Source organism: Emys orbicularis, chromosome 12, assembly GCF_028017835.1.
Source record: "Emys orbicularis isolate rEmyOrb1 chromosome 12, rEmyOrb1.hap1, whole genome shotgun sequence".
Lineage (NCBI taxonomy): Eukaryota > Metazoa > Chordata > Testudines > Emydidae > Emys > Emys orbicularis.
In genome coordinates, this window is record NC_088694.1 from 1206410 (window position 1) to 1230545 (window position 24136).

Below are 24136 nucleotides of genomic sequence, written 5' to 3' on the forward strand. Positions count from 1 at the left end.
CGGGGTGGGCGTCCTGCTCACAGCTGTAGGACTATGAATCCTGCTTGTGGCATTTTCCCTAATTAATGTCGGGTGACTTCCCTCCTTTCATGACAAGTTTCTTTGCTACACTCAGACGCTGTGCTGGTGAGAGGGGAAGTATGGCCTCGCAGAGGTGCCCAGGGTGGTGTGTAATTTCCCCAGGTTACTGTGTGGGGGCTCGAGCTGGTTCTGTGTCGTATTGTTAAAGAGGATCCCCTAGATATTGAACCCGGCCCTGGTTGCTGCCGGCTCCACCTGGCAGTAGGGTCACACGTGCCACTACCCCATCGCTCTGGGCACTGGCTCGCCCCCACTCCTGTTTCTCAGCCAGAGACCTAGTCCCTGCTCCCAGCACTCGAGCTGCTGGCCCTTCTGGCGATGGTGACGAAGCCTGACGCACCAGCACGGCCAGTGCCTGGGAATAGCCCTAGAGAACGGCCTCCATGTTTGTAGGGCCAGGCAGAGAGCGGCGTGGACTGCCCTCTGCCCAGGGCCTCTCCTGCAGTGGAAGCCAATGGCTGGGTGTTAATGACAATACCAGTCCTACCGAACTCCTCTGTAGGCTGGCACCCAGGACCGTGGACCTCCTGCCAGGGCTCAGAGGGGTCATAGTCATCTGGGGCGGGGGCTCAAGGGGCAGGACACTGGAGAAATGGCTCACACAGCTGCCATGGGTGCTGGGCATTTCCTCTTTAACCCCGGGAGAGCGCCCACAAGCCCAGGTTGCCTTTGGCTCAGGATCCTGGTGTCCAGAAAGCCGAAGCAGCAGCCACCTTCCGGCAAACTCCCGCTCCAGCCTCCAGGCTGTTCCCTGCCTCCGGACGTGAGGATTTCAGAAATGCCCCGACCCTTGAATCAAGGCATGCCCCTTGTATTGCAGCACTGGGGCGCCTGCCCACGGCGGCAATGTGCCTAGGGAGCCAGGGTGTCCCCGATGCAGACAGGCAGGGAACACGCACACACAGGCTGCAGGGCCCTGCTGCAGGGGCTCGTGGCAGGCTTGTGTTCAAACTGCCCCAGCATGTTAAAGGAGCGCTGGGGGGTGCCCTGGCTCCGATGGAGTCGCCTCTCTGGGAGGCGATAAATCACCCCGGGGGCCCTACCCCACTGCCAGGAACCGAGTCCCTGTCTCACAAAAGAAGCTTTTATAAAAGGAGAAAACCAAGCGGTAATTTGGGGAAACGCTGCCACCAGTAAGTCAAACACCCGCCTGCAGCATCTTGGTGTCAGGGGGCTGCTGGCCCCCACTGAAACGCGGGGGGGGAGGGGTTGGTTCCCCTCTCCCAGTACCAAAAGAAAGGGGGACGGCCAATGGGAAATCATGACTCTGAGACTGACAGTGCCCAGGGCCAATGGGGATAGACCAATGCTTCAGGTCAGGCTGATTGTCAGGGCAGCCAGGCCAATGAGGGAGTGAGGAGCGTGGGGTCCCGTGTGAGGTGGAGCTGCCAGGCTGGAGGGGCAGAGCTAAGGGGAGAGCAGGAGCCCGGCTGGGCTGGGAGCAGGGCCATAGGAGCAGCCCAGGGAGCTGACCTGGAGGCAGGGTGTGAGTGGGGCTGGGGCTGGGGCTGGGCGCGTGAGCGGCAGGGGAGTCCAGGGGCCCCAGGCACAGGGTGGGAGCCCCACGACCTCCCCACGCACCCTCCTCCAGTCACATCCCAGAGATGAGGGTCAGCGACACAGAGACGTGCAACTCCCATCGTTAGACATCAGCTGAGGGAACCCGCGGGGCGAGGCGGGGCGGGGGGAATAGAGATGGACGGGGCGGGATCCAGAGCACACGACACACACACGGATAGCCCAGGCCTTTGGGGGGGTGCATTATCCCTGCCCCCCGAAGGAGCGTCAGAGACCTGGTGGGAGAGCGAGAGGGACGTACCAACCCCTCCCTTAGCCCCCAGCCCACGGGGGCAGCGTGCGAGGGGCAGGGTTCGGTTCTGGAGCTGTCCCTGCAGCCAGCTCTGGGGAGGGGCGGGTGCATGAGTGCTGCTTTCTGGGCCATGGGGAGCTGCCAGGCCGGTGGGCCAGCGTTAGGAATTACAGCGTGGTAGGCCTGGGCCCAGCAGCTCCTCACGGGAAGCAGCAGAGGGAAGAGGGAGGTCTGGAGGCGTGTTGGGAGAATGACAGATCTGGCTCTGGGGAACCAGCTCTTTGCCGTGAGCTGAGAGGTCCCATCCCGCACAGCTCCCGGGGCCGGCACTGGGTGGGCTTCACGAGAGGTTCGCTCCAGGGCAGCCCAGTGCTCAGTGGCCTCTGGGGTCAGCTGTTTGTCCCGGTGCCCCAGGCAGGGCGCGGAGCCGCCTGGAAACATGAACTCACCTCTGCAGCCTGTTATTACATTTCTACCATCCTCACAGGGACGTTTCCCAACTCTCGCAGGGCCCTGCTGCTTCCCTGTTCCCTTTGGGAGGGGCAGACACCGGGGACGGCTCTCTTGTGTAATGGCCCCTCCTGGGACGGCAGTGCCGGGCTGGCATGATGCTATATAAGCTGGGGCAGCTCGGTGCTGGGCATCCTGGCCCCGCAGCACCATGAAATCAGGCCTCCTCCTCCTGGGGCTCCTCGCCCTCTGGGCTGACCTGACACCTGCCTCTGGGCAGCTCCGTCAAGGTGAGGGCTCCCTGCCCCTGGCTCCCCACCCAAACCGGCAGCCAGCGCTTCCCTCCTGCCAGCCCCCAGCCCTGAGCCTGCCCCCAGCCCTGTTCGCTCTCAGCAGCTCCTGCCCCATATCCCCCACGCGACACAGCCCCTCGCAGCGTCCCTGGCCCTGCCGCCAGCCCCAGAGTCTTCGCCCCCTGGGCATGGGACTGTCCCCGGTCCTCCCCCATTTTGCCCCAGGGAGGCCTCCTTGCTCTGTCCCCGATACACCAGAGAAGCTCACAGCTCTCACGCATTAGCAACAAGATCCTCGTTTAGCCCCATCACCCACTCCAGGCCCTGCCGCTTGCATCAACCCTTGAGACTGGGCCCCCGTTAGTTTCGAATCAGGCAGCTGAGATCCGTTGCAGGGTTCCCCCTTTCTTCCTAACCCATCTTTCTTTCCTCCGTAGCTAACGCCATCTGCAATCTCCCTGCGGAACCCGGCCCATGTTTAGCCTACATGCCCAGATACTTCTACAACTCGGTCACCAAGAGGTGTGAGGAGTTCATTTACGGCGGCTGCCAGGGCAATGCAAACAGGTTTCCCAATATGGACAAATGTCTCAAGACCTGTGGAAGCTCAGGTAAGACAGCAAGAGAAACTCAGCTAGTTGGGTCATGAGCTGGTCAAAGGGATGTGAATGCAAAGCAGCTGGGGCCACAGAGACGGATCTCCCCTCTAATGACTGACTGGCTGCATCACAGCAGTGCCTAGGGGATCCAGCAGAGCCAGGACCCCATCATGCCGGGCGCTGCAGAGACGCAGTGAGAGGCAGCCCTGGCCCGAGGAGCTCACACTCTGGCTAGGCAAAGGGAGGAGGGCTGAGGACGAGCGTGTGAGAGGAGTCCATGGTACAGCTCATGCTGGGAGCTGAAACGAAATTGAAGGTCCCTGAGTCCCGGTAGCTGCATCCCAGCCTGCTCCGGAGGCCCCTGGCTAGGGCGTTAATGGCAATAACAATCCTGCTGAACACGTCTGTAGCCTGGCACCCAGAACCGCAGACCTGCTGGCCTGGCTCAGAGGAGTCATGCTCGTCTCTGGCAGAGCTGGGGCGGGGGCTGAAGGAGCAGGAGTGAGTCCCAGTCTGAGACACTTCTGTGCTGGAGAAATGGCTCACACAGCTGCCATGGGTGCCGGGCATTTCCTCTCTAATCCCGGGCGAGCGCCCACGAGCCCAGGTTGCCTTTGGCTCAGGATTCTGGTGTCCAGAAAGCCGAAGCAGCAGCCACCTTCCGGCGTTATTTATTACAAGGCCTGTGTCTCTAGTGATAAGCAGTTGAAAACAGGCCCTGAAATTGGAAGTTTTCCGGCTGTCTTTGGGGAGCGGAGGAGGTCACCCCTGGGGGCTGAGCAGTTCGATTCCTCCGTCCCTGGGGGAGGGGGTACAGGGAGGGAGAGTTCATTGCTTGACATGACCCCCTTGCCTCAGGCCGGTGTGTCTGCCCCATGCTCTGTTACCCTGGTTCTCTTCCCCTTCGTTTCCAGTGAAAACGGGCAAGTGCCCCACTCCCATCAACGGGGGGGCTGCGAACTGCGATGACTTCTGCTCCACGGACGCTGACTGTCCCGGATCTGAGCGCTGCTGCAGTAACGGCTGTGGGACGGAGTGCAGACTCCCCATAGGAGGTGAGGGGTTCTCCTTCTCCACCCAGTGCCGGGTTTACAAAGACGCCAGTGGCGCCATGGAGCACCCGCAGAAGAGGCCCCGGCCTGCTCCGCTTGCACTGCGCCCTGAGACCCCGCCAGCCACTTGCTTCTCTCGGCTTGCCCGCCGGCCAAGGGCTCCTCTCTGCCCTCTGCCCCCACCCGCCGGTTTCTCTCAGCCCCCTGGCCGGACCCCAGTGCCCCTCCGGCTCCGGGCAGTCTCTGCTTCCCACCACCTGGGGGGCCCTGCCTGACTCCCCGGAGCTGAGCCACCTGGGACTGGTGCAGAAGCCTGGCCAGTCTCAGCCGGGGGGCGGGGGTGGGGGGGCAGTGTGGGGGCTTGGCTGGGCCCCTCCAGGCAGGTGCATCCTGAGGGAGCCTGGCTGGGGCAGGCCCTGGCCTGGCTGATCCTGCCACTCCCGAGGGCCAGAGCAATTCCACGCCCTGGGACCAGCCCTGGCGGCGCTGCCAGCTCAGCCCGGCCCACACAGTCACCTCCCAGCAGGGCCGGTGAGTGCGGCCGGGAGTGGGTCTGTGGGGAGTCTGGGGGGGGGAGGGGGTGCTGGGCTGTGAGGGGGCGGGGAAGGTGTGTGTGTTGGGGCACTAGGGAGTGGGGGTTCTATGTAGGGTGCTGGGCAGTTGTGGGGCTGTGTGCAGGGGTGGTGTTGTAGGGCGCTGTGCATTTGTGGCAGGGTCTGGGGGGGCGCTGGGGGGGTGCTGGGCTGTGAGGGGGCGGGGAAGGTGTGTGTGTTGGGGCACTAGGGAGTGAGGAGTCTGGGGGGGTGCTGGGCTGTGAGGGGGTGGGGAAGGTGTGTGTGTTGGGGCACTAGGGAGTGAGGAGTCTGGGGGGGTGCTGGGCTGTGAGGGGGCGGGGAAGGTGTGTGTGTTGGGGCACTAGGGAATGGGGGTTCTGTGCGGGGTGCTGGGCTGTGAGGGGGTGGGAAAGATCTGTGTGTTGGGGCACTAGGGAGTGGGGGTTCTATGTGGGGTGCTGGGCAGTTGTGGGGCTGTGGGCAGGGGTGGTGTTGTAGGGCGCTGTGCATTTGTGGCAGGGTCTGGGGGGGCACTGGGGGGGTGCTGGGCATAGCGGGTCTGGGGGGGGGCCCTCTGGTCATAGGGAATCAGGGGTGGGGGTGTTCCGGTGTTGGGTGTGGGGGGATGTGTGGTGTGGAGTGGCATGACCCCCCTCCCCCCGAGGGGAAGGGACATGCTGGCAGCACAGGACCAGGTGGGTCACTGTGCGTCTGCCAACTGCCGGTTTGTAAACAGTGCCCTGCAGTGGGCTGGACGGAGCGGGGCAGCCCTCTCCATGCCATGCCCCATTGCCCCTGGCTGGCCCCTTGCTCCGGGGACGGACCCCCCTCCCCCGCCATGTTCCAGTGCCCCCACGGGGGCCCACAAAACGTTAATCCGTCCCTGTCTCCAGCCCAGCCCAGCATCGCTGCTGGGAGCCTAGAGCCAAGGCCTGGGGACCCCATGGCCACACCCACCCCTTTGGGCTCCTTATTTTAATATTAACAAGGTAGCCACAGCCCCCCTGAGAAAGTCTGCACACCTGCAGCCACGATAGCCCCATGAATCCTGCTTCCAGGGCCCAACCCCACCCCAACGGGCCTGGCCCCCACCCAGCCATGGGATGGTCAGAGCTCGGGCCCAGCTGGGCCTCCCTTGTGTGCGGGAGTGACAGAGAACGAGGTTCCTGATGGGGGGTGGAATCTCGGGGTAACCTGATTACAACAGTGGCGCTCAGATGCTACGGTGATAAATCGACCGTGTCTGCTGCTTCCTGCCCAGTCCAGCGGCAGCTGCCCATCCGTCCCCTGAGTTTGACCTGGAAGGCAGGAGACCTGATCTGGATGGCCCAGGAGGCTCTGCATCAGTTGCCTTCAGTGACTCAAGTCACTAGATTAGACATTAGGGAAACCATCCTGCCAGGGTGGTTAAGCACTGGAATAGATTGCCTAGGAGGCTGGAATCTCCGTCACTGGAGGTTTTGAAGAGCAGGTTGGACAAACCCGTGTCGGGGTGGTCAGATAATACGTAGTCCTGCCTCCATGCAGGGGACTGGGCTAGAAGATCTCTCCGATCCCTCCCAGTCCTATGTTTCCAGGCTCCCCTGGAGCCCTACAGGCAGATACATTAGCTAGCACTGAACGGGGCGGTGTGTGCAAGGCCAGTGATCTGGGCAGCTGGGGGATCCGCCTGCTCGCGGCTGCAGGCGCACAGGCTGCGGTTACATAGCAGCCTTTCCATTGTCACTAGTCCAGACAATGCTGACCCTGCTCTCTCGCTGTTCTGTTCCCCAGTAAACCCAGGGTACTGCCCGAAGGTCAAACCCGGCACGGTGACAATCTGCCTCGTGGAATGCAATAACGACAGGGAATGTGGAGCGGGCAGCAAGTGCTGCAGCCGGGGATGCCACGTGCACTGCGCACGGGCGGTGCCAGGTAACGCTGCACCTGGGAGCGGGGGGGTCAAAGGGAGGGGTACTTGGTAATTCAAACTGCTAGACAAGTGGGGCCGGGTCTGAGCATGGGCCAGGGAGGGAGGTGGGGTAAGTGACAGAGCTGGGACAGGCAGGGGACTGACTGGAGAGGGTTTATGGCCCATGGGCGTGCGGCTGAGTGTGGGGTGGGAGGGTCTGGGTGGAAGCAGCAGAGACCAGTCCTGGAGAGGAGCAGACCAGGACTCCAAGGAAAAGCCTTGGCCAGAGGTCAGCTTTTGGGCCTGGCTCAGGTCCGTGGTGCAGGCCTGTGGGTTTGGGGTTTGTTCCCCACGGAGACATGAGCTGTTGTTGTTTCCCTTTTCCAGCCCAACCCGGCAGCTGCCCCAAGAGAAGAGTGCTGCAGACGTTCGCGCCGTGTGAGAATAAGTGCAGTGATGACAGGGACTGTCCCACCAGGCAGAAATGCTGCTTTACTGGCTGTGGCCTCGGCTGTCTGGCCCCTCTAACAGGTACTAGCAGCAAAGAGAGAGGGGCTTGTGGAGCCCCCAGCCCCACAGCACTTGCCAGGCATCCTGTGGGCCGGAGACATCCCCACTCCCCCTCCAGTCTGGGTTCACTAGCCTGAGCTCCCTTGCTGATCTCTGCCCATCTCCTCTCTCCAGGTGACATTTGCCGACTCCCGCCTGAGAAGGGCCCTTGCAGGGCACAGATCCCGCGCTTCTTCTACAACCGGGCCTCCAGGACGTGCGAAAGCTTCATCTACAGCGGCTGCCGGGGCAACGGGAACAACTTTAGAACTCTCCTGGAGTGCCAGCAGGCCTGCAGGAAACGCGGTAAGGGGACCGAGGCGTCGTGAACCAGCTCGCATGGGCTGGGCAGCCCAGCAAGCTGGGACAGCCTGAGAATTAACACAACTGCCAGCGGACTGGTCCCCAGGAGTCCAGGGTGGGAAACGGGACTAAATAAAAATAGCTTGCTCGTTCTGGGGGTGGGATTCTAGCCCTGCTGTGGGAGGTCAGGGTTGGGAGACAATCACGAAAATCAGTTAAAAAAATGTTTGGCATACGAATCTGTGCCATAAGTATTCATAAACAAACAGCCCTGGCTGTACCTTGAAGGAGCCCGGCATGGAATGGCCATGAGCAGTCATATGCACGTGTCGATTGAGAGTTTGCATACACAGTCCGTAACTGTTAGCAATGGGGTTTGCAGTTGCACATATGTTTTGTCTGCCTAACCTTAGTTTCTGAAAATCCGCCCTAACCCTTCTTCAACTAATATGTAAATGAAGTGACCATTAAGAAACGGGGTTTTCATGGGGTTCGGATACGCAACACAGCGCTCACGCCCTTAGCCCCATCTCCCACCCCAGCTGGAGACTGGGTCCCAGTTAGATTTGAACGTGGAGGCTGAGATCCTTCAGGGAGTTCTCCCTTTTCTCCGAACCTGCCTCTCCGTGCTCTGTAGCTAAAGTGACCTGCACGGCCCATGTTCAGCCTGCAGTCGCAGCTACTTCTACGACTCAGTCACCAAGACGTGTGACGAGTTCATTTATGGCGGCTGCCAGGGCAATGGGAACAATTGGGGCACTGGAGCCGAAGGTCTCAGGACCTGTGGAGGAGCCGGGAGGCTGTGTCTACACTACCACTTTTGCCGGTATAATTTATGTTATTCAGAAGTGTGAAGAAACACCCCCCTGAGCGACATAAGTGTCACTGACAGAAGTGCCAGTGTGGACAGCGCTCTGTTGGCAGGAGATGCTGTCCCACCGCCGTAGTTCCCGCCACGCGTTGGGGATGGTTAATTGTGCCAACGGCAGAGCTCTCTCCTGTCGGCACAGAGCAGCTCCACGAGCGATCTGACAGCGGCACAGCTGCATTGGTACAGCTGTGCTGCTGTAAGTTGCCGGTGTAGACGTGGCCTTAGGTGGGTCGTGACTGCCCAGGTCAGAGGGACAGCGCTGGAAATACACCGGGGGCTGTTCTCGTAGCGCTGAAGGAGAGCCTGCAGCACTGTTTGTGATGGGAACTGGACTAAATACAAGGGCCCATTGCTAGTTCTGGCAGTCAAATCCCACCTGTGCCGCTGCCAGCAGTGCCCCCAGAGCGTGAGAACCAGCCTCGGGGCACTGCTAGGAACCAGAGCACAAACCCAAACTGGCTGTGAGTTCTCCACCTAGGTGTCACCAACCAGTTATTAAGTGTGAACTCCTCAGGCACCATAACAGCCTAACCAGGGCGTCCCAGACAGGCCCCTTGGGTACGCCGGTCTGTCTCACCGCCCAGGTGCGTGTACCTTTGTGATAGCTGGTTTCTTACACCACCGATCACAGCAATATTCAGCTTACTCCCAGCCCCAAAGGGCCAGTCACTTACCTAGGTGAATCGCACCTCAGATCTCACACCAAAGACAAGGCTTCTAGACAAACCTATAATAAACTATCTAAAGATTTATTAACTAAGAAAAAGAAACCAGAGAGTTATTTACAAGGTTAAAGCAAGTAAACATAGAAGCACAAATGAGTTACTATCTCAACTTTCACAAGGAAATAGAAGCTTCTATCATGAGCAAGCGCTATATGCCCTTCAGGACTAACCCCCAGCTGAGCAGCTGTGGATCTCTTGCTTATGCCTAGAAACCTGCCCACCCCAGACTCCAAGCAGCCTAGTGAGCATCAGTTCCTTCTGTTTGGGTTTTATCCCCATCCGTCCTTGTGATCTCAGCTGCAAACTCAGTGATGGGAGGAATCCACTAGCACAACTCATCTTCACGGGGGTGGGGAGGGCAAAACAACAAACATCTTTTGTCCTCTTTAATGTCCCTTTCCCGTTGGGCAGGACATAACACCTTCTGCAGGAGATCAGCCATTCACACTAATTCGTCTCTTTCTCCCCTCTGGCGAGTTACACACTCATCATCACGGGGGGGGGGGGGGGGGGGGGGGGGGGAGTGCAAAACAACAAACATCTTTTGTCCTCTTTAATGTCCCACACTAGTCCGTCTGGCGTCAATGGCCCTTTCCCCTTGGGCAGGACATAACACCTTCTGCAGGAGATCAGCCATTCACACTAATTCGTCTCTTTCTCCCCTCTGGCGAGTTACGCAGTCACAGAGACTCACCATACAACCGCTCACATATTACCTTACACTATGGGATAGAGACGCTGTAAGTGAGATGAATGCAGGCAGCAACACACCAGCATTCAATAAAGAATAAACACTAAACAGATTCCTATCATTCCAATCCCTGTTTTAACAATACTAACGCCCAGGTGAGCCAGACTGATTCCATGGTGTGTCTGTCACTGTTCCACTGAGACAGGGGGACTCTGGATTGCCAGTGTCACACCGACCTGGCTTTGTTAGGGTGGGGGGGTATAAAGCTCTGACCTGAGCAGGTAGTTGCCACATTGCTCAGCTGCTCTCCTGTTGCTACATTTCGCGTTGGAACAGGAACTGACCGGCCCCTTCCTGAGGCCGTTGGGCGTTCAGCTGCTGAAGCAACTGCTCCCCTTCTCCTGTTGTTAAACGGAATAAACAGCTACCCAGGGAGGTGCCTCTTTGCTGGGTTGAGAGCGTAGCTGTGACAAGCCCTTGGCCCTCCCGCTCGCCACTCTGCACACGTTGGAAACGCTGTTACTGTTATGGCCCCCAAAGGTGCTGGGCGCGGCACTGACAGAATCTCCCATCAGCCCAGCATGTGAGACACAAACTCTGTGTAGGATTCACAGATAACTACAGAGATGTTCGCTCCTGTGGGCTGTCCTGCCCCTCGGCCCCTCCCTTTGCATCCCTTAGTGCCATGGTAAGGGGAGCCAAGGCTGCTGGGGGGAGTCCCGGGCCCTCCATCTGCCCTGGTCACTGTACCCCAGGGGGCAGGAAAAGCGGCGGGAGCTGCTCTCAGGCACCTCGGCCCCCGCCCAGGGCAGGTGGAGGGTCTGGGTCTCCCACAGCGGCCCGGGCTCCCTGGGCAGCTCTTCCCACGGCTTGGCTTCGGCTTCTGGCCTGGCCAGGGTGCGGGGCCGGGGGAAGAGGTGGTGCAGGGGACATGGCTACAGAGGTCTGGGGTTCCTGCCTGTCTCGTTTTGGCATTTTGAAAAGGTCACTCTAGTCACAGACCTACTCCGAGTGACCCGGCTCCCCCCAGGCCTGGAGTCTGGGCGGAAGCTGGCAGTGCACATTGCCCTCTCCCCCACGGAGCTCCCAGTTCTCTGGGGAGGAGGCGAAGGGCTGCGGGAGGCTGGCGTGGAGATGGGGAGAGGACTGCTCTGGGATGATATCGGTGCTGCTGGCCTGGCCGGCTGGGTCTCCTGCCTCCTCCCCGGGGCTGCTCTGTGCCATGGAGTTTGTCCAGTGGCGGCTCCCGAGGTCACCCAGCCCCGTGCACTGAGCCCTGCTGCAAGGCCGGCGACTGCCCGGGAGGGGCCGGGTGCAGCCGCATCAGCCGTGCCCCCGACCCCCCCTCAAGGCCGTGCAAGGCAGAACTGCTCTGCCTGCACCTGACCCCGAGGGGGCCCCCTGCGTGCTGGGATCTCTGTGCCCAGCCCCCATGCATGAGGCAGTCCAGGATTGCTCCTGTCACCTCCCTCCCTGCCTCCCTGCCTCAGAACCAGCCCCTGGCCTGACCGACTGCCCCTTTTTCCACAGGGCCGACGAGAGCGAGATCGGGAAGAGCCGAGAGCGTGACAGCAGGGCCTGTGGGGGGATGGGACAGGATCCTCCAATACGGTCCCCACCTGACACCCACCCCCAATCGCCCGTGGGCCTGATCTCGCCCAGCACCTGGGTTGTGTAATAAAGAGCTCAGCTCAGCCGGCCTCCCTGTGATTTCCTGGATTGGGCCTCCCTGTCCCTGCATGTCCGCCCGGGACAACCCCCCTGCAGCTGGAGCCTGTGCCCCAGGCTAATGTCCCTGGAGAAAGGGGGTCTCCTGGGGGTGGCAGGCACTGGGCAGTGTCACTAGAGCGTGAGCTGCCACATAGTCCCTGGGCTCCAGAAACGGGGCCGGCTCCAGGCACCAGCGTAACAAGCAGGTGCCTGGGGTGGCCAGTGAAGAGGAGGGCGGCACGTCCGGCCATTTGGCAGCAATGAGAGCTGAACTCACTGGTGGTGGGACAGTGTTTCTGCCCAGCCTGCTAAAAGCTGAAACTCACTAAGAGACTGACCTGCAGAGGTCACAGCAGAGAGGTGGCAACAGTAGAGAACTGACAGTCAGCTGGCGGGAACAGCCAACAGTCAGCCTGCAGAAGCAGCAAACAGGCGGCCGGTGGGAGTGGAACGAGCGGCTGGCACGACAGCCAGAAGAGAGGGACCGTGGCTGGCGGGGCGGGCAGCCCGAGCAAGTGCTCCGACGGCAGAGCAAGCCAGGTGCCTTCTTCCCTGGGTGGGAGGGGAACTCACCCAGCTGCGCCTCTGAACCCGGGGTCCCCGCTGACCAAGGACACCCCCTGGGAGTGGGGTGCGGTGAGGGAGCCGAGAGGGGCACAGAAAAGGAACTGTTGGCTGTAGAACTTAAGAACACGAGGCGGAAGGCTCTGCCCCACGCACTCCGGGGTGGGCGTCCTGCTCACAGCTGTAGGACTATGAATCCTGCTTGTGGCATTTTCCCTAATTAATGTCGGGTGACTTCCCTCCTTTCATGACAAGTTTCTTTGCTACACTCAGACGCTGTGCTGGTGAGAGGGGAAGTATGGCCTCGCAGAGGTGCCCAGGGTGGTGTGTAATTTCCCCAGGTTACTGTGTGGGGGCTCGAGCTGGTTCTGTGTCGTATTGTTAAAGAGGATCCCCTAGATATTGAACCCGGCCCTGGTTGCTGCCGGCTCCACCTGGCAGTAGGGTCACACGTGCCATTACCCCAGCGCTCTGGGCACTGGCTCGCCCCCACTCCTGTTTCTCAGCCAGAGACCCAGCCCCTGCTCCCAGCACTCGAGCTGCTGGCCCTTCTGGCGATGGTGACGTAGCCTGACGCACCAGCACGGCCAGTGCCTGGGAATAGCCCTAGAGAACGGCCTCCATGTTTGTAGGGCCAGGCAGAGAGCGGCGTGGACTGCCCTCTGCCCAGGGCCTCTCCTGCAGTGGAAGCCAATGGCTGGGTGTTAATGACAATACCAGTCCTACCGAACTCCTCTGTAGGCTGGCACCCAGGACCGTGAACCTCCTGCCAGGGCTCAGAGGGGTCATAGTCATCTGGGGCGGGGGCTCAAGGGGCAGGACACTGGAGAAATGGCTCACACAGCTGCCATGGGTGCTGGGCATTTCCTCTTTAACCCCGGGAGAGCGCCCACAAGCCCAGGTTGCCTTTGGCTCAGGATCCTGGTGTCCAGAAAGCCGAAGCAGCAGCCACCTTCCGGCAAACTCCCGCTCCAGCCTCCAGTCCGTTCCCTGCCTCCGGACGTGAGGATTTCAGAAATGCCCCGACCCTTGAATCCAGGCATGCCCCTTGTATTGCAGCACTGGGGCGCCTGCCCACGGCGGCAATGTGCCTAGGGAGCCAGGGTGTCCCCGATGCAGACAGGCAGGGAACACGCACACACAGGCTGCAGGGCCCTGCTGCAGGGGCTCGTGGCAGGCTTGTGTTCAAACTGCCCCAGCATGTTAAAGGAGCGCTGGGGGGTGCCCTGGCTCCGATGGAGTCGCCTCTCTGGGAGGCGATAAATCACCCCGGGGCCCCTACCCCACTGCCAGGAACCGAGTCCCTGTCTCACAAAAGAAGCTTTTATAAAAGGAGAAAACCAAGCGGTAATTTGGGGAAACGCTGCCACCAGTAAGTCAAACACCCGCCTGCAGCATCTTGGTGTCAGGGGGCTGCTGGCCCCCACTGAAACTCGGGGGGGAGGGGTTGGTTCCCCTCTCCCAGTACCAAAAGAAAGGGGGACGGCCAATGGGAAATCAGGACTCTGAGACTGACAGTGCCCAGGGCCAATGGGGATAGACCAATGCTTCAGGTCAGGCTGATTGACAGGGCAGCCAGGCCCAGGCCAATGAGGGAGTGAGGAGCGTGGGGTCCCGTGTGAGGTGGAGCTGCCGGGCCGGAGGGGCAGAGCTAAGGGGAGAGCAGGAGCCCGGCTGGGCTGGGAGCAGGGCCATAGGAGCAGCCCAGGGAGCTGACCTGGAGGCAGGGTGTGAGTGGGGCTGGGGCTGGGGCCGGGGCGCGTGAGCGGCAGGGGAGTCCAGGGGCCCCGGGCACAGGGTGGGATCCCCACGACCTCCCCACGCACCCTCCTCCAGTCACATCCCAGAGACAAGGGTCAGCGACACAGAGACATTCAGCCCCCATCGTTAGACATCAGCTGAGGGAACCCGCGGGGCGGGGCGAGGCGGGGGGAATAGAGATGGACGGGGCGGGATCCAGAGCACACGACACACACACGGATAGCCCAGGCCTTTGTGGGGGTGCCTTATCCCTGCCCCCCGAAGGAGCGTCAGAGACCCGGTGGGAGAGCGAGAGGGACGTACCAACCCCTCCCTTAGCCCCCAGCCCACGGGGGCAGCGTGCGAGGGGCAGGGTTCGGTTCTGGAGCTGTCCCTGCAGCCAGCTCTGGGGAGGAGCTGGCGCATGAGTGCTGCTTTCTGGGCCATGGGGAGCTGCCAGGCCGGTGGGCCAGCGTTAGGAATTACAGCGTGGCAGGCCTGGGCCCAGCAGCTCCGCACGGGAAGCAGCAGAGGGAAGAGGGAGGGCTGGAGGCGTGTTGCGAGAATGACAGATCTGGCTCTGGGGAACCAGCTCTTTGCCGTGAGCTGAGAGGTCCCGTCCCGCACAGCTCCCGGGGCCGGCACTGGGTGGGCTTCACGAGAGGTTCGCCCCAGGGCAGCCCAGTGCTCAGTGGCTCTGGGGTCAGCTGTTTGTCCCGGTGCCCCAGGCAGGGCGCGGAGCTGCCTGGAAACATGAACTCACCTCTGCAGCCTGTTATTACATTTCCACCTCCCTCACCAGGGACGTTTCCCAACTCTCGCAGGGCCCTGCTGCTTCCCTGTTCCCTTTGGGAGGGGCAGACACCAGGGACGGCTCTCTTGTGCAATGGCCCCTCCTGGGACGGCAGTGCCGGGCTGGCATGATGCTATATAAGCTGGGGCAGCTCGGCGCTGGGCATCCTGGCCCCGCAGCACCATGAAATCAGGCCTCCTCCTCCTGGGGCTCCTCGCCCTCTGGGCTGACCTGACACCTGCCTCTGGGCAGCTCCATGAAGGTGAGGGCTCCCTGCCCTGGCTCCCCACCCAGCCCGGCAGCCAGCGCTTCCCTCCTGCCTGCCCCCAGCCCTGAGCCTGCCCCCAGCCCCGTTCGCTCTCAGTGGCTCCTGCCCCGTATCCCCCACGTGACACAGCCCCCTGCCGCCGGCCCCAGAGTCTCTCGCCCCCTGGGCGTGGGGCTGTCCCCGGGCCTCCCCCACTTCGCCCCAGGGAGGCCTCCTTGCTCTGTCCCCGATACACCAGAGACACTCACAGCTCTCACGCATTAGCAACAAGATCCTCGTTTAGCTCCATCACCCACCCCAGGCCCTGCCGCTTGCATCGACCCTTGAGACTGGGCCCCCCGTTAGTTTCAAATCAGGCAGCTGAGATACATTGCAGGGTTCCCCCTTTCTTCCTAACCCATCTTTCTTTGCTCCGTAGCTAACGCGATCTGCAATCTCCCTGCGGAACCTGGCCCATGTTTAGCCTACAGCCGCAACTACTTCTACAACTCGGTCACCAAGAGGTGCGAGGAGTTCATTTACGGCGGCTGCCAGGGCAATGCGAACAGGTTTCCCAATATGGACGAATGTCTCAAGACCTGTGGAAGCTCAGGTAAGACAGCAAGAGAAACTCAGCTAGTTGGGTCATGAGCTGGTCAAAGGGGTGTGAATGCAAAGCAGCTGGGGCCACAGAGACGGATCTCCCCTCTAATGACTGACTGGCTGCATCACAGCAGTGCCTAGGGGATCCAGCAGAGCCAGGACCCCATCATGCCGGGCGCTGCACAGACGCAGTGAGAGGCAGCCCTGGCCCGAGGAGCTCACACTCTGGCTAGGCAAAGGGAGGAGGGCTGAGGACGAGCGTGTGAGGAGTCCATGGTACAGCTCATGCTGGGAGCTGAAACGAAATTGAAGGTCCCTGAGTCCCGGTAGCTGCATCCCAGCCTGCTCTGGAGGCCTCTGGCTAGGGCGTTAATGACAATAACAATCCTGCTGAACACGTCTGTAGCCTGGCACCCAGAACCGCAGACCTGCTGGCCTGGCTCAGAGAAGTCATGCTCGTCTCTGGCACAGCTGGGGCGGGGGCTGAAGGAGCAGGAGTGAGTCCCAGTCTGAGACACTTCTGTGCTGGAGAAATGGCTCACACAGCTGCCATGGGTGCCGGGCATTTCCTCTCTAATCCCGGGCGAGCGCCCACGAGCCCAGGTTGCCTTTGGCTCAGGATCCTGGTGTCCAGAAAGCCGAAGCAGCAGCCACCTTCCGGCGTTATTTATTACAAGGCCTGTGTCTCTAGTGATAAGCAGTTGAAAACAGGCCCTGAAATTGGAAGTTTTCCGGCTGTCTTTGGGAAGTGGAGGAGGTCACCCCTGGGGGCTGAGCAGTTCGATTCCTCCGTCCCTGGGGGAGGGGGTACAGGGAGGGAGAGTTCATTGCCTGACATGACCCCCTTGCCTCAGGCCGGTGTGTCTGCCCCATGCTCTGTAACCCTGGTTCTCTTCCCCTTCGTTTCCAGTGAAAACGGGCAAGTGCCCCACTCCCATCAACGGGGGGGCTGCGAACTGCGATAACTTCTGCTCCACGGACGCTGACTGTCCCGGATCTGAGCGCTGCTGCAGTAACGGCTGTGGGACGGAGTGCAGACTCCCCATAGGAGGTGAGGGGTTCTCCTTCTCCACCCAGTGCCGGGTTTACAAAGACGCCAGTGGCGCCATGGAGCACCCGCAGAAGAGGCCCCGGCCTGCTCCGCTTGCACTGCGCCCTGAGACCCCGCCAGCCACTTGCTTCTCTCGGCCTGCCCGCCGGCCAAGGGCTCCTCTCTGCCCCCACCCGCCGGTTTCTCTCAGCCCCCTGGCCGGACCCCAGTGCCCCTCCGGCTCCGGGCAGTCTCTGCTTCCCACCACCTGGGGGGCCCTGCCTGACTCCCCGGAGCTGAGCGGCCTGGGACTGGTGCAGAAGCCTGGCCAGTCTCAGGCGGGGGGGTGGGGGGCAGTGTGGGGGCTTGGCTGGGCCCCTCCAGGCAGGTGCACCCTGAGGGAGCCTGGCTGGGGCAGGTCCTGGCCTGGCTGATCGTGCCACTCCCGAGGGCCAGAGCAATTCCACGCCCTGGGACCAGCCCTGGCGGCGCTGCCGGCTCAGCCCGGCCCACACAGTCACCTCCCAGCAGGGCCGGTGAGTGCGGCCGGGAGTGGGTCTGTGGGGAGTCTGGGGGGGCGGGGGTGCTGGGCTGTGAGGGGGCGGGGAAGGTGTGTGTGTTGGGGCACTAGGGAGTGGGGGTTCTATGTGGGGTGCTGGGCAGTTGTGGGGCTGTGTGCAGGGGTGGTGTTGTAGGGCGCTGTGCATTTGTGGCAGGGTCTGGGGGGGCGCTGGGGGGGTGCTAGGCTGTGAGGGGGCGGGGAAGGTGTGTGTGTTGGGGCACTAGGGAGTGAGGAGTCTGGGGGGGTGCTGGGCTGTGAGGGGGTGGGGAAGGTGTGTGTGTTGGGGCACTAGGGAGTGAGGAGTCTGGGGGGGTGCTGGGCTGTGAGGGGGCGGGGAAGGTGTGTGTGTTGGGGCACTAGGGAATGGGGGTTCTGTGGGGGGTGCTGGGCTGTGAGGGGGTGGGGAAGATCTGTGTGTTGGGGCACTAGGGAGTGGGGGTTTTGTGGGGGGTGCTGGGCTGTGAGGGGGCGGGGAAGGTGTGTGTGTTGGGGCACTAGGGAGTGGGGGTTTTGTGGGGGGTGCTGGGCTGTGAGGGGGCGGGAAAGATCTGTGTGTTGGGGCACTAGGGAGTGGGGGTTCTATGTGGGGTGCTGGGCAGTTGTGGGGCTGTGGGCAGGGGTGGTGTTGTAGGGCGCTGTGCATTTGTGGCAGGGTCTGGGGGGGCGCTGGGCATATCGGGTCTGGGGGGGGGGCCCTCTGGTCATAGGGAATCAGGGGTGGGGGTGTTCCGGTGTTGGGTGTGGGGGGATGTGTGGTGTGGAGTGGCATGGCCCCCCTCCCCCCGAGGGGAAGGGACATGCTGGCAGCACAGGACCAGGTGGGTCACTGTGCGTCTGGCAACTGCCGGTTTGTAAACAGTGCCCTGCACTGGGCTGGACGGAGCGGGGCAGCCCTCTCCATGCCATGCCCCATTGCCCCTGGCTGGCCCCTTGCTCCGGGGACGGACCCCCCTCCCCCGCCATGTTCCAGTGCCCCCACGGGGGCCCACAAAACGTTAATCCGTCCCTGTCTCCAGCCCAGCCCAGCATCGCTGCTGGGAGCCTAGAGCCAAGGCCTGGGGACCCCATGGCCACACCCACCCCTTTGGGCTCCTTATTTTAATATTAACAAGGTAGCCACAGCCCCCCTGAGAAAGTCTGCACACCTGCAGCCACGATAGCCCCATGAATCCTGCTTCCAGGGCCCAACCCCACCCCAACGGGCCTGGCCCCCACCCAGCCATGGGATGGTCAGAGCTCGGGCCCAGCTGGGCCTCCCTTGTGTGCGGGAGTGACAGAGAACGAGGTTCCTGATGGGGGGTGGAATCTCGGGGTAACCTGATTACAACAGTGGCGCTCAGATGCTACGGTGATAAATCGACCGTGTCTGCTGCTTCCTGCCCAGTCCAGCGGCAGCTGCCCATCCGTCCCCTGAGTTTGACCTGGAAGGCAGGAGACCTGATCTGGATGGCCCAGGAGGCTCTGCATCAGTTGCCTTCAGTGACTCAAGTCACTAGATTAGACATTAGGGAAACCATCCTGCCAGGGTGGTTAAGCACTGGAATAGATTGCCTAGGAGGCTGGAATCTCCGTCACTGGAGGTTTTGAAGAGCAGGTTGGACAAACCCGTGTCGGGGTGGTCAGATAATACGTAGTCCTGCCTCCATGCAGGGGACTGGGCTAGAAGATCTCTCCGATCCCTCCCAGTCCTATGTTTCCAGGCTCCCCTGGAGCCCTACAGGCAGATACATTAGCTAGCACTGAACGGGGCGGTGTGTGCAAGGCCAGTGATCTGGGCAGCTGGGGGATCCGCCTGCTCGCGGCTGCAGGCGCACAGGCTGTGGTTACATAGCAGCCTTTCCATTGTCACTAGTCCAGACAATGCTGACCCTGCTCTCTCGCTGTTCTGTTCCCCAGTAAACCCAGGGTACTGCCCGAAGGTCAAACCCGGCACGGTGACAATCTGCCTCGTGGAATGCAATAACGACAGGGAATGTGGAGCGGGCAGCAAGTGCTGCAGCCGGGGATGCCACGTGCACTGCGCACGGGCGGTGCCAGGTAATGCTGCACCTGGGAGCGGGGGGGTCAAAGGGAGGGGTACTTGGTAATTCAAACTGCTAGACAAGTGGGGCCGGGTCTGAGCATGGGCCAGGGAGGGAGGTGGGGTAAGTGACAGAGCTGGGACAGACAGGGGACTGACTGGAGAGGGTTTATGGCCCATGGGCATGCGGCTGAGCATGGAGTGGGAGGGTCTGGGTGGAAGCAGCAGAGACCAGTCCTGGAGAGGAGCAGACCAGGACTCCAAGGAAAAGCCTTGGCCAGAGGTCAGAACTTGGGTCTGGCTCAGGTCCGTGGTGCAGGCCTGTGGGTTTGGGGTTTGTTCCCCACGGAGACATGAGCTGTTGTTTTTTCCCTTTTCCAGCCCAACCCGGCACCTGCCCCAAGAGGAGAGTGCTGCAGACGTTCGCGCCGTGTGAGAATAAGTGCAGTGACGACAGGGACTGTCCCACCAGGCAGAAATGCTGCTTTACTGGCTGTGGCCTCGGCTGTCTGGCCCCTCTAACAGGTACTAGCAGCAAAGAGAGAGGGGCCTGTGGAGCCCCCAGCCCCACAGCACTTGCCAGGCATCCTGTGGGCTAGAGATACTCCACCTCCCCTCCAGTCTGGGTTCACTAGCCTGAGCTCCCTTGCCGATCTCTGCCCTCCTTATAACCCATCTCCTCTCTCCAGGTGACATTTGCCGACTCCCGCCTGAGACGGGCCCTTGCAAGCGAAAGATCCCGCGCTTCTTCTACAACCCAGCCTCCAGGACATGCCAGAGATTCTATTATGGTGGCTGCCGGGGCAACGGGAACAACTTTAGAACTCTCCTGGAGTGCCAGCAGGCCTGCAGGAAACGCGGTAAGGGGACCGAGCGCGTGAACCAGCTCGCATGGGCTGGGCAGCTCAGCAAGCTGGGACAGCCTGAGAATTAACACAACTGCCAGCAGGACTGGTCCCCAGGAGTCCAGGGTGGGAAACGGGACTAAATAAATATAGCTTGCTCGTTCTGGGGGCTGGATTCTAGCCCTGCTGTGGGAGGTCAGGGTTGGGGAGACAATCACGAAAATCAGTTAAAAAATTGTTCGGCATACGAATCTGTGCCACAAGTATTCATAAACAAACAGCCCTGGTTGTACCTTGAAGGAGCCCGGCATGGAATGGCCATGAGCAGTCATATGCACGTGTCGATTGAGAGTTTGCATACACAGTCCGTAACTGTTAGCAATGGGGTTTGCAGTTGCACATACGTTTTGTCTGCCTAACCTTAGTTTCTGAAAATCCGGCCCTAACCGTTCAACTAATATGTAAATGAAGTGACCATTAAGAAACGGGTTTTCATGGGGTTCGGATACACACACAGCGCTCACGCCCTTAGCCTCATCTCCCACCCCAGCTGGAGACTGGGTCCCAGTTAGATTTGAACGTGGAGGCTGAGATCCTTCAGGGAGTTCTCCCTTTTCTCCGAACCTGCCTCTCCGTGCTCTGTAGCTAAAGTGACCTGCACGGCCCATGTTCAGCCTGCAGTCGCAGCTACTTCTACGACTCAGTCACCAAGACGCGTGACGAGTTCATTTATGGCGGCTGCCAGGGCAATGGGAACAATTGGGCACTGGAGCCGAATGTCTCAGGACCTGTGGAGGAGCCGGGAGGCTGTGTCTACACTACCACTTTTGCCGGTATAATTTATGTTATTCAGAAGTGTGAAGAAACACCCCCCTGAGCGACATAAGTGTAACTGACAGAAGAGCCAGTGTGGACAGCGCTATGTTGGCAGGAGATGCTGTCCCACCGCCGTAGTTCCCGCTACGCGTTGGGGATGGTTAATTGTGCCAACGGCAGAGCTCTCTCCTGTCGGCACAGAGCAGCTCCACGAGCGATCTGACAGCGGCACAGCTGCGTTGGTACAGCTGTGCTGCTGTAAGTTGCCGCTGTAGACGTGGCCTTAGGTGGGTCGTGACTGCCCAGGTCAGAGGGACAGTGCTGGAAATACACCGGGGGCTGTTCTCGTAGCGCTGAAGGAGAGCCTGCGGCACTGTTTGTGATGGGAACTGGACTAAATACAAGGGCCCATTGCTAGTTCTGGCAGTCAAATCCCACCTGTGCCGCTGCCAGCAGTGCCCCCAGAGCGTGAGAACCAGCCTCGGGGCACTGCTAGGAACCAGAGCACAAACCCAAACTGGCTGTGAGTTCTCTACCTAGGTGTCACCAAGCAGTTATTAAGTGTGAACTCCTCAGGCACCATAACAGCCTAACCAGGGCATCCCAGACAGGCCCCTTGGGTACGCCGGTCTGTCTCACCGCCCAGGTGCATGTACCTTTGTGATAGCTGGTTCCTTACACCACCGATCACAGCAATATTCAGCTTACTCCCAGCCCCAAAGGGCCAGTCACTTACCTAGGTGAATCGCACCTCAGATCTCACACCAAAGACAAGGCTTCTAGACAAACCTATAATAAACTATCTAAAGATTTATTAACTCAGAAAAAGAAACCAGAGAGTTATTTACAAGGTTAAAGCAAGTAAACATAGAAGCACAAATGAGTTACTATCTCAACTTTCACAAGGAAATAGAAGCTTCTGTCATGAGCAAGCGCTATATGCCCTTCAGGACTAACCCCGGCTGAGCAGCTGTGGATCTCTTGCCTATGCCTAGAAACCTGCCCACCCCAGACTCCAAGCAGCCTAGTGAGCATCAGTTCCTTCCCTTTGGGGGTTTTATCCCCATCCGTCCTTGTGATCTCAGCTGCAAACTCAGTGATGGGAGGAATCCACTAGCACGACTCATCTTCACGGGGGTGGGGAGGGCAAAACAACAAACATCTTTTGTCCTCTTTAATGTCCCACAATAGTCCGTCTGGCGTCAATGGCCCTTTCCCGTTGGGCAGGACATAACACCTTCTGCAGGAGATCAGCCATTCACACTAATTCATCTCTTTCTCCCCTCTGGCGAGTTACACACTCACAGAGACTCACCATACAACCGCTCACATATTACCTTACACTATGGGATAGAGACGCTGTAAGTGAGATGAATGCAGGCAGCAACACACCAGCATTCAATAAAGAATAAACACTAAACAGATTCCTATCCTTTCGATCCCTGTTTTAACAATACTAACGCCCAGGTGAGCCAGACTGATTCCATGGTGTGTCTGTCACTGCTCCACTGAGACACGGGGACTCTGGATTGCCAGTGTCACACCGACCTGGCTTTGTTAGGGTGGGGGGGTATAAAGCTCTGACCTGAGCAGGTAGTTGCCACATTGCTCAGCTGCTCTCCTGTTGCTAAATTTCGCACTGGAACAGGAACTGACCGGCCCCTTCCTGAGGCCGTTGGGCGTTCAGCTGCTGAAGCAACTGCTCCCCTTCTCCTGTTGTTAAACGGAATAAACGGCTACCCAGGGAGGTGCCTCTTTGCTGGGTTGAGAGCGTAGCTGTGACGAGCCCTTGGCCCTCCCGCTCGCCACTCTGCACATGTTGGAAACGCTGTTACTGTTATGGCCCCCAAAGGTGCTGGGTGCGGCACAGACAGAATCTCCCATCAGCCCAGCATGTGAGACACAAACTCTGTGTAGGATTCACAGATCACTACAGAGATGTTCGCTCCTGTGGGCTGTCCTGCCCCTCGGCCCCTCCCTTTGCATCCCTTAGTGCCATGGTAAGGGGAGCCAAGGCTGCTGGGGGGAGTCCCGGGCCCTCCATCTGCCCTGGTCACTGTACCCCAGGGGGCAGGAAAAGCGGCGGGAGCTGCTCTCAGGCACCTCGGCCCCCGCCCAGGGCAGGTGGAAGGTCTGGGTCTCCCCACAGCGGCCCCGGCTCCCTGGGCAGCTCTTCCCATGGGTTGGCTCCGGCTTCTGGCCTGGCCAGAGTGCGGGGCCGGGGGAAGAGGCGGTGCAGGGGACATGGCTACAGAGGTCTGGGGTTCCTGCCTGTCTCGTTTTGGCATTTTGAAAAGGTCACTCTAGTCACAGACCTACTCCGAGTGACCCGGCTCCCCCCAGGCCTGGAGTCTGGGCGGAAGCTGGCAGTGCACATTGCCCTCTCCCCCACGGAGCTCCCAGCTCTCTGGGGAGGAGGCGAAGGGCTGCGGGAGGCTGGCGTGGAGATGGGGAGAGGACTGCTCTGGGATGATATCGGTGCTGCTGGCCTGGCCGGCTGGGTCTCCTGCCTTCTCCCCGGGGCTGCTCTGTGCCATGGAGTTTGCCCAGTGGCAGCTCCCGAGGTCACCCAGCCCCATGCACTGAGCCCTGCTGCAAGGCCGGCGACTGCCCGGGAGGGGCCGGGTGCAGCCGCATCAGCCGTGCCCCCGACCCCCCCTCAAGGCCGTGCAAGGCAGAACCGCTCTGCCTGCACCTGACCCCGAGGGGGCCCCCTGCGTGCCGGGATCTCTGTGCCCAGCCCCCATGCATGAGGCAGTCCAGGATTGCTCCTGTCACCTCCCTCCCTGCCCCCCAGCCTCAGAACCAGCCCCTGGCCTGACCGACTGCCCCTTTTTCGACAGGGCCGACGAGAGCGTGACCGCGAAGAGCCGAGAGCGTGACAGCAGGGCCTGTGGGGGGATGGGACAGGATCCTCCAATACGGTCCCCACCTGACACCCACCCCCAATCGCCCGTGGGCCTGATCTCGCCCAGCACCTGGGTTGTGTAATAAAGAGCTCAGCTCAGCCGGCCTCCCTGTGATTTCCTGGATTGGGCCTCACTGTCCCTGCATGTCCGCCCGGGACAACCCCCCTGCAGCTGCCATCTCTCCCATCGCTCTCGGCACTGACGTGCAGGGTCCTGGCTTGTCCCCACTCCTGTTTCTCAGCCAGTGACCCAGCCCCTGCTCCCAGCACTCGAGCTGCTGGCCCTTCTGGCGATGGTGACGTAGCCTGACTCACCAGCACGACCATTGCCTGGGAATAGCCCTAGAGAACGGCCTCCATGTTTGTAGGGCCAGGCAGAGAGTGGCGTGGGCTGCCCTCTGCCCAGGGTCATGGGACTGCCTCTGATCT

At 60.7% G+C, this 24136-nt stretch overlaps 2 protein-coding genes across 2 annotated transcripts; both read left to right on the forward strand.

Moving 5' to 3' along the window:
* Positions 1 to 2539: 2539 nt before the first annotated feature.
* Positions 2540 to 7608, forward strand: LOC135886010 (WAP four-disulfide core domain protein 3-like). The gene is made up of 6 exons (XM_065413902.1): positions 2540 to 2631; positions 3072 to 3245; positions 4148 to 4288; positions 6613 to 6753; positions 7118 to 7261; positions 7415 to 7608. The coding sequence occupies exons 1-6, from the start codon at positions 2553 to 2555 to the stop codon at positions 7606 to 7608; spliced, it is 873 nt and encodes a 290-aa protein (XP_065269974.1). The 5' UTR covers positions 2540 to 2552.
* Positions 7609 to 14846: 7238 nt separating this feature from the next.
* On the forward strand, positions 14847 to 23794 carry LOC135886011 (WAP four-disulfide core domain protein 3-like). The gene is made up of 7 exons (XM_065413903.1): positions 14847 to 14938; positions 15363 to 15536; positions 16437 to 16577; positions 19015 to 19155; positions 19520 to 19663; positions 19828 to 19998; positions 23643 to 23794. Exons 1-7 carry the CDS (start codon positions 14860 to 14862, stop codon positions 23657 to 23659), a joined length of 867 nt encoding a protein of 288 aa, XP_065269975.1. The 5' UTR covers positions 14847 to 14859; the 3' UTR covers positions 23660 to 23794.
* Positions 23795 to 24136: the final 342 nt, after the last annotated feature.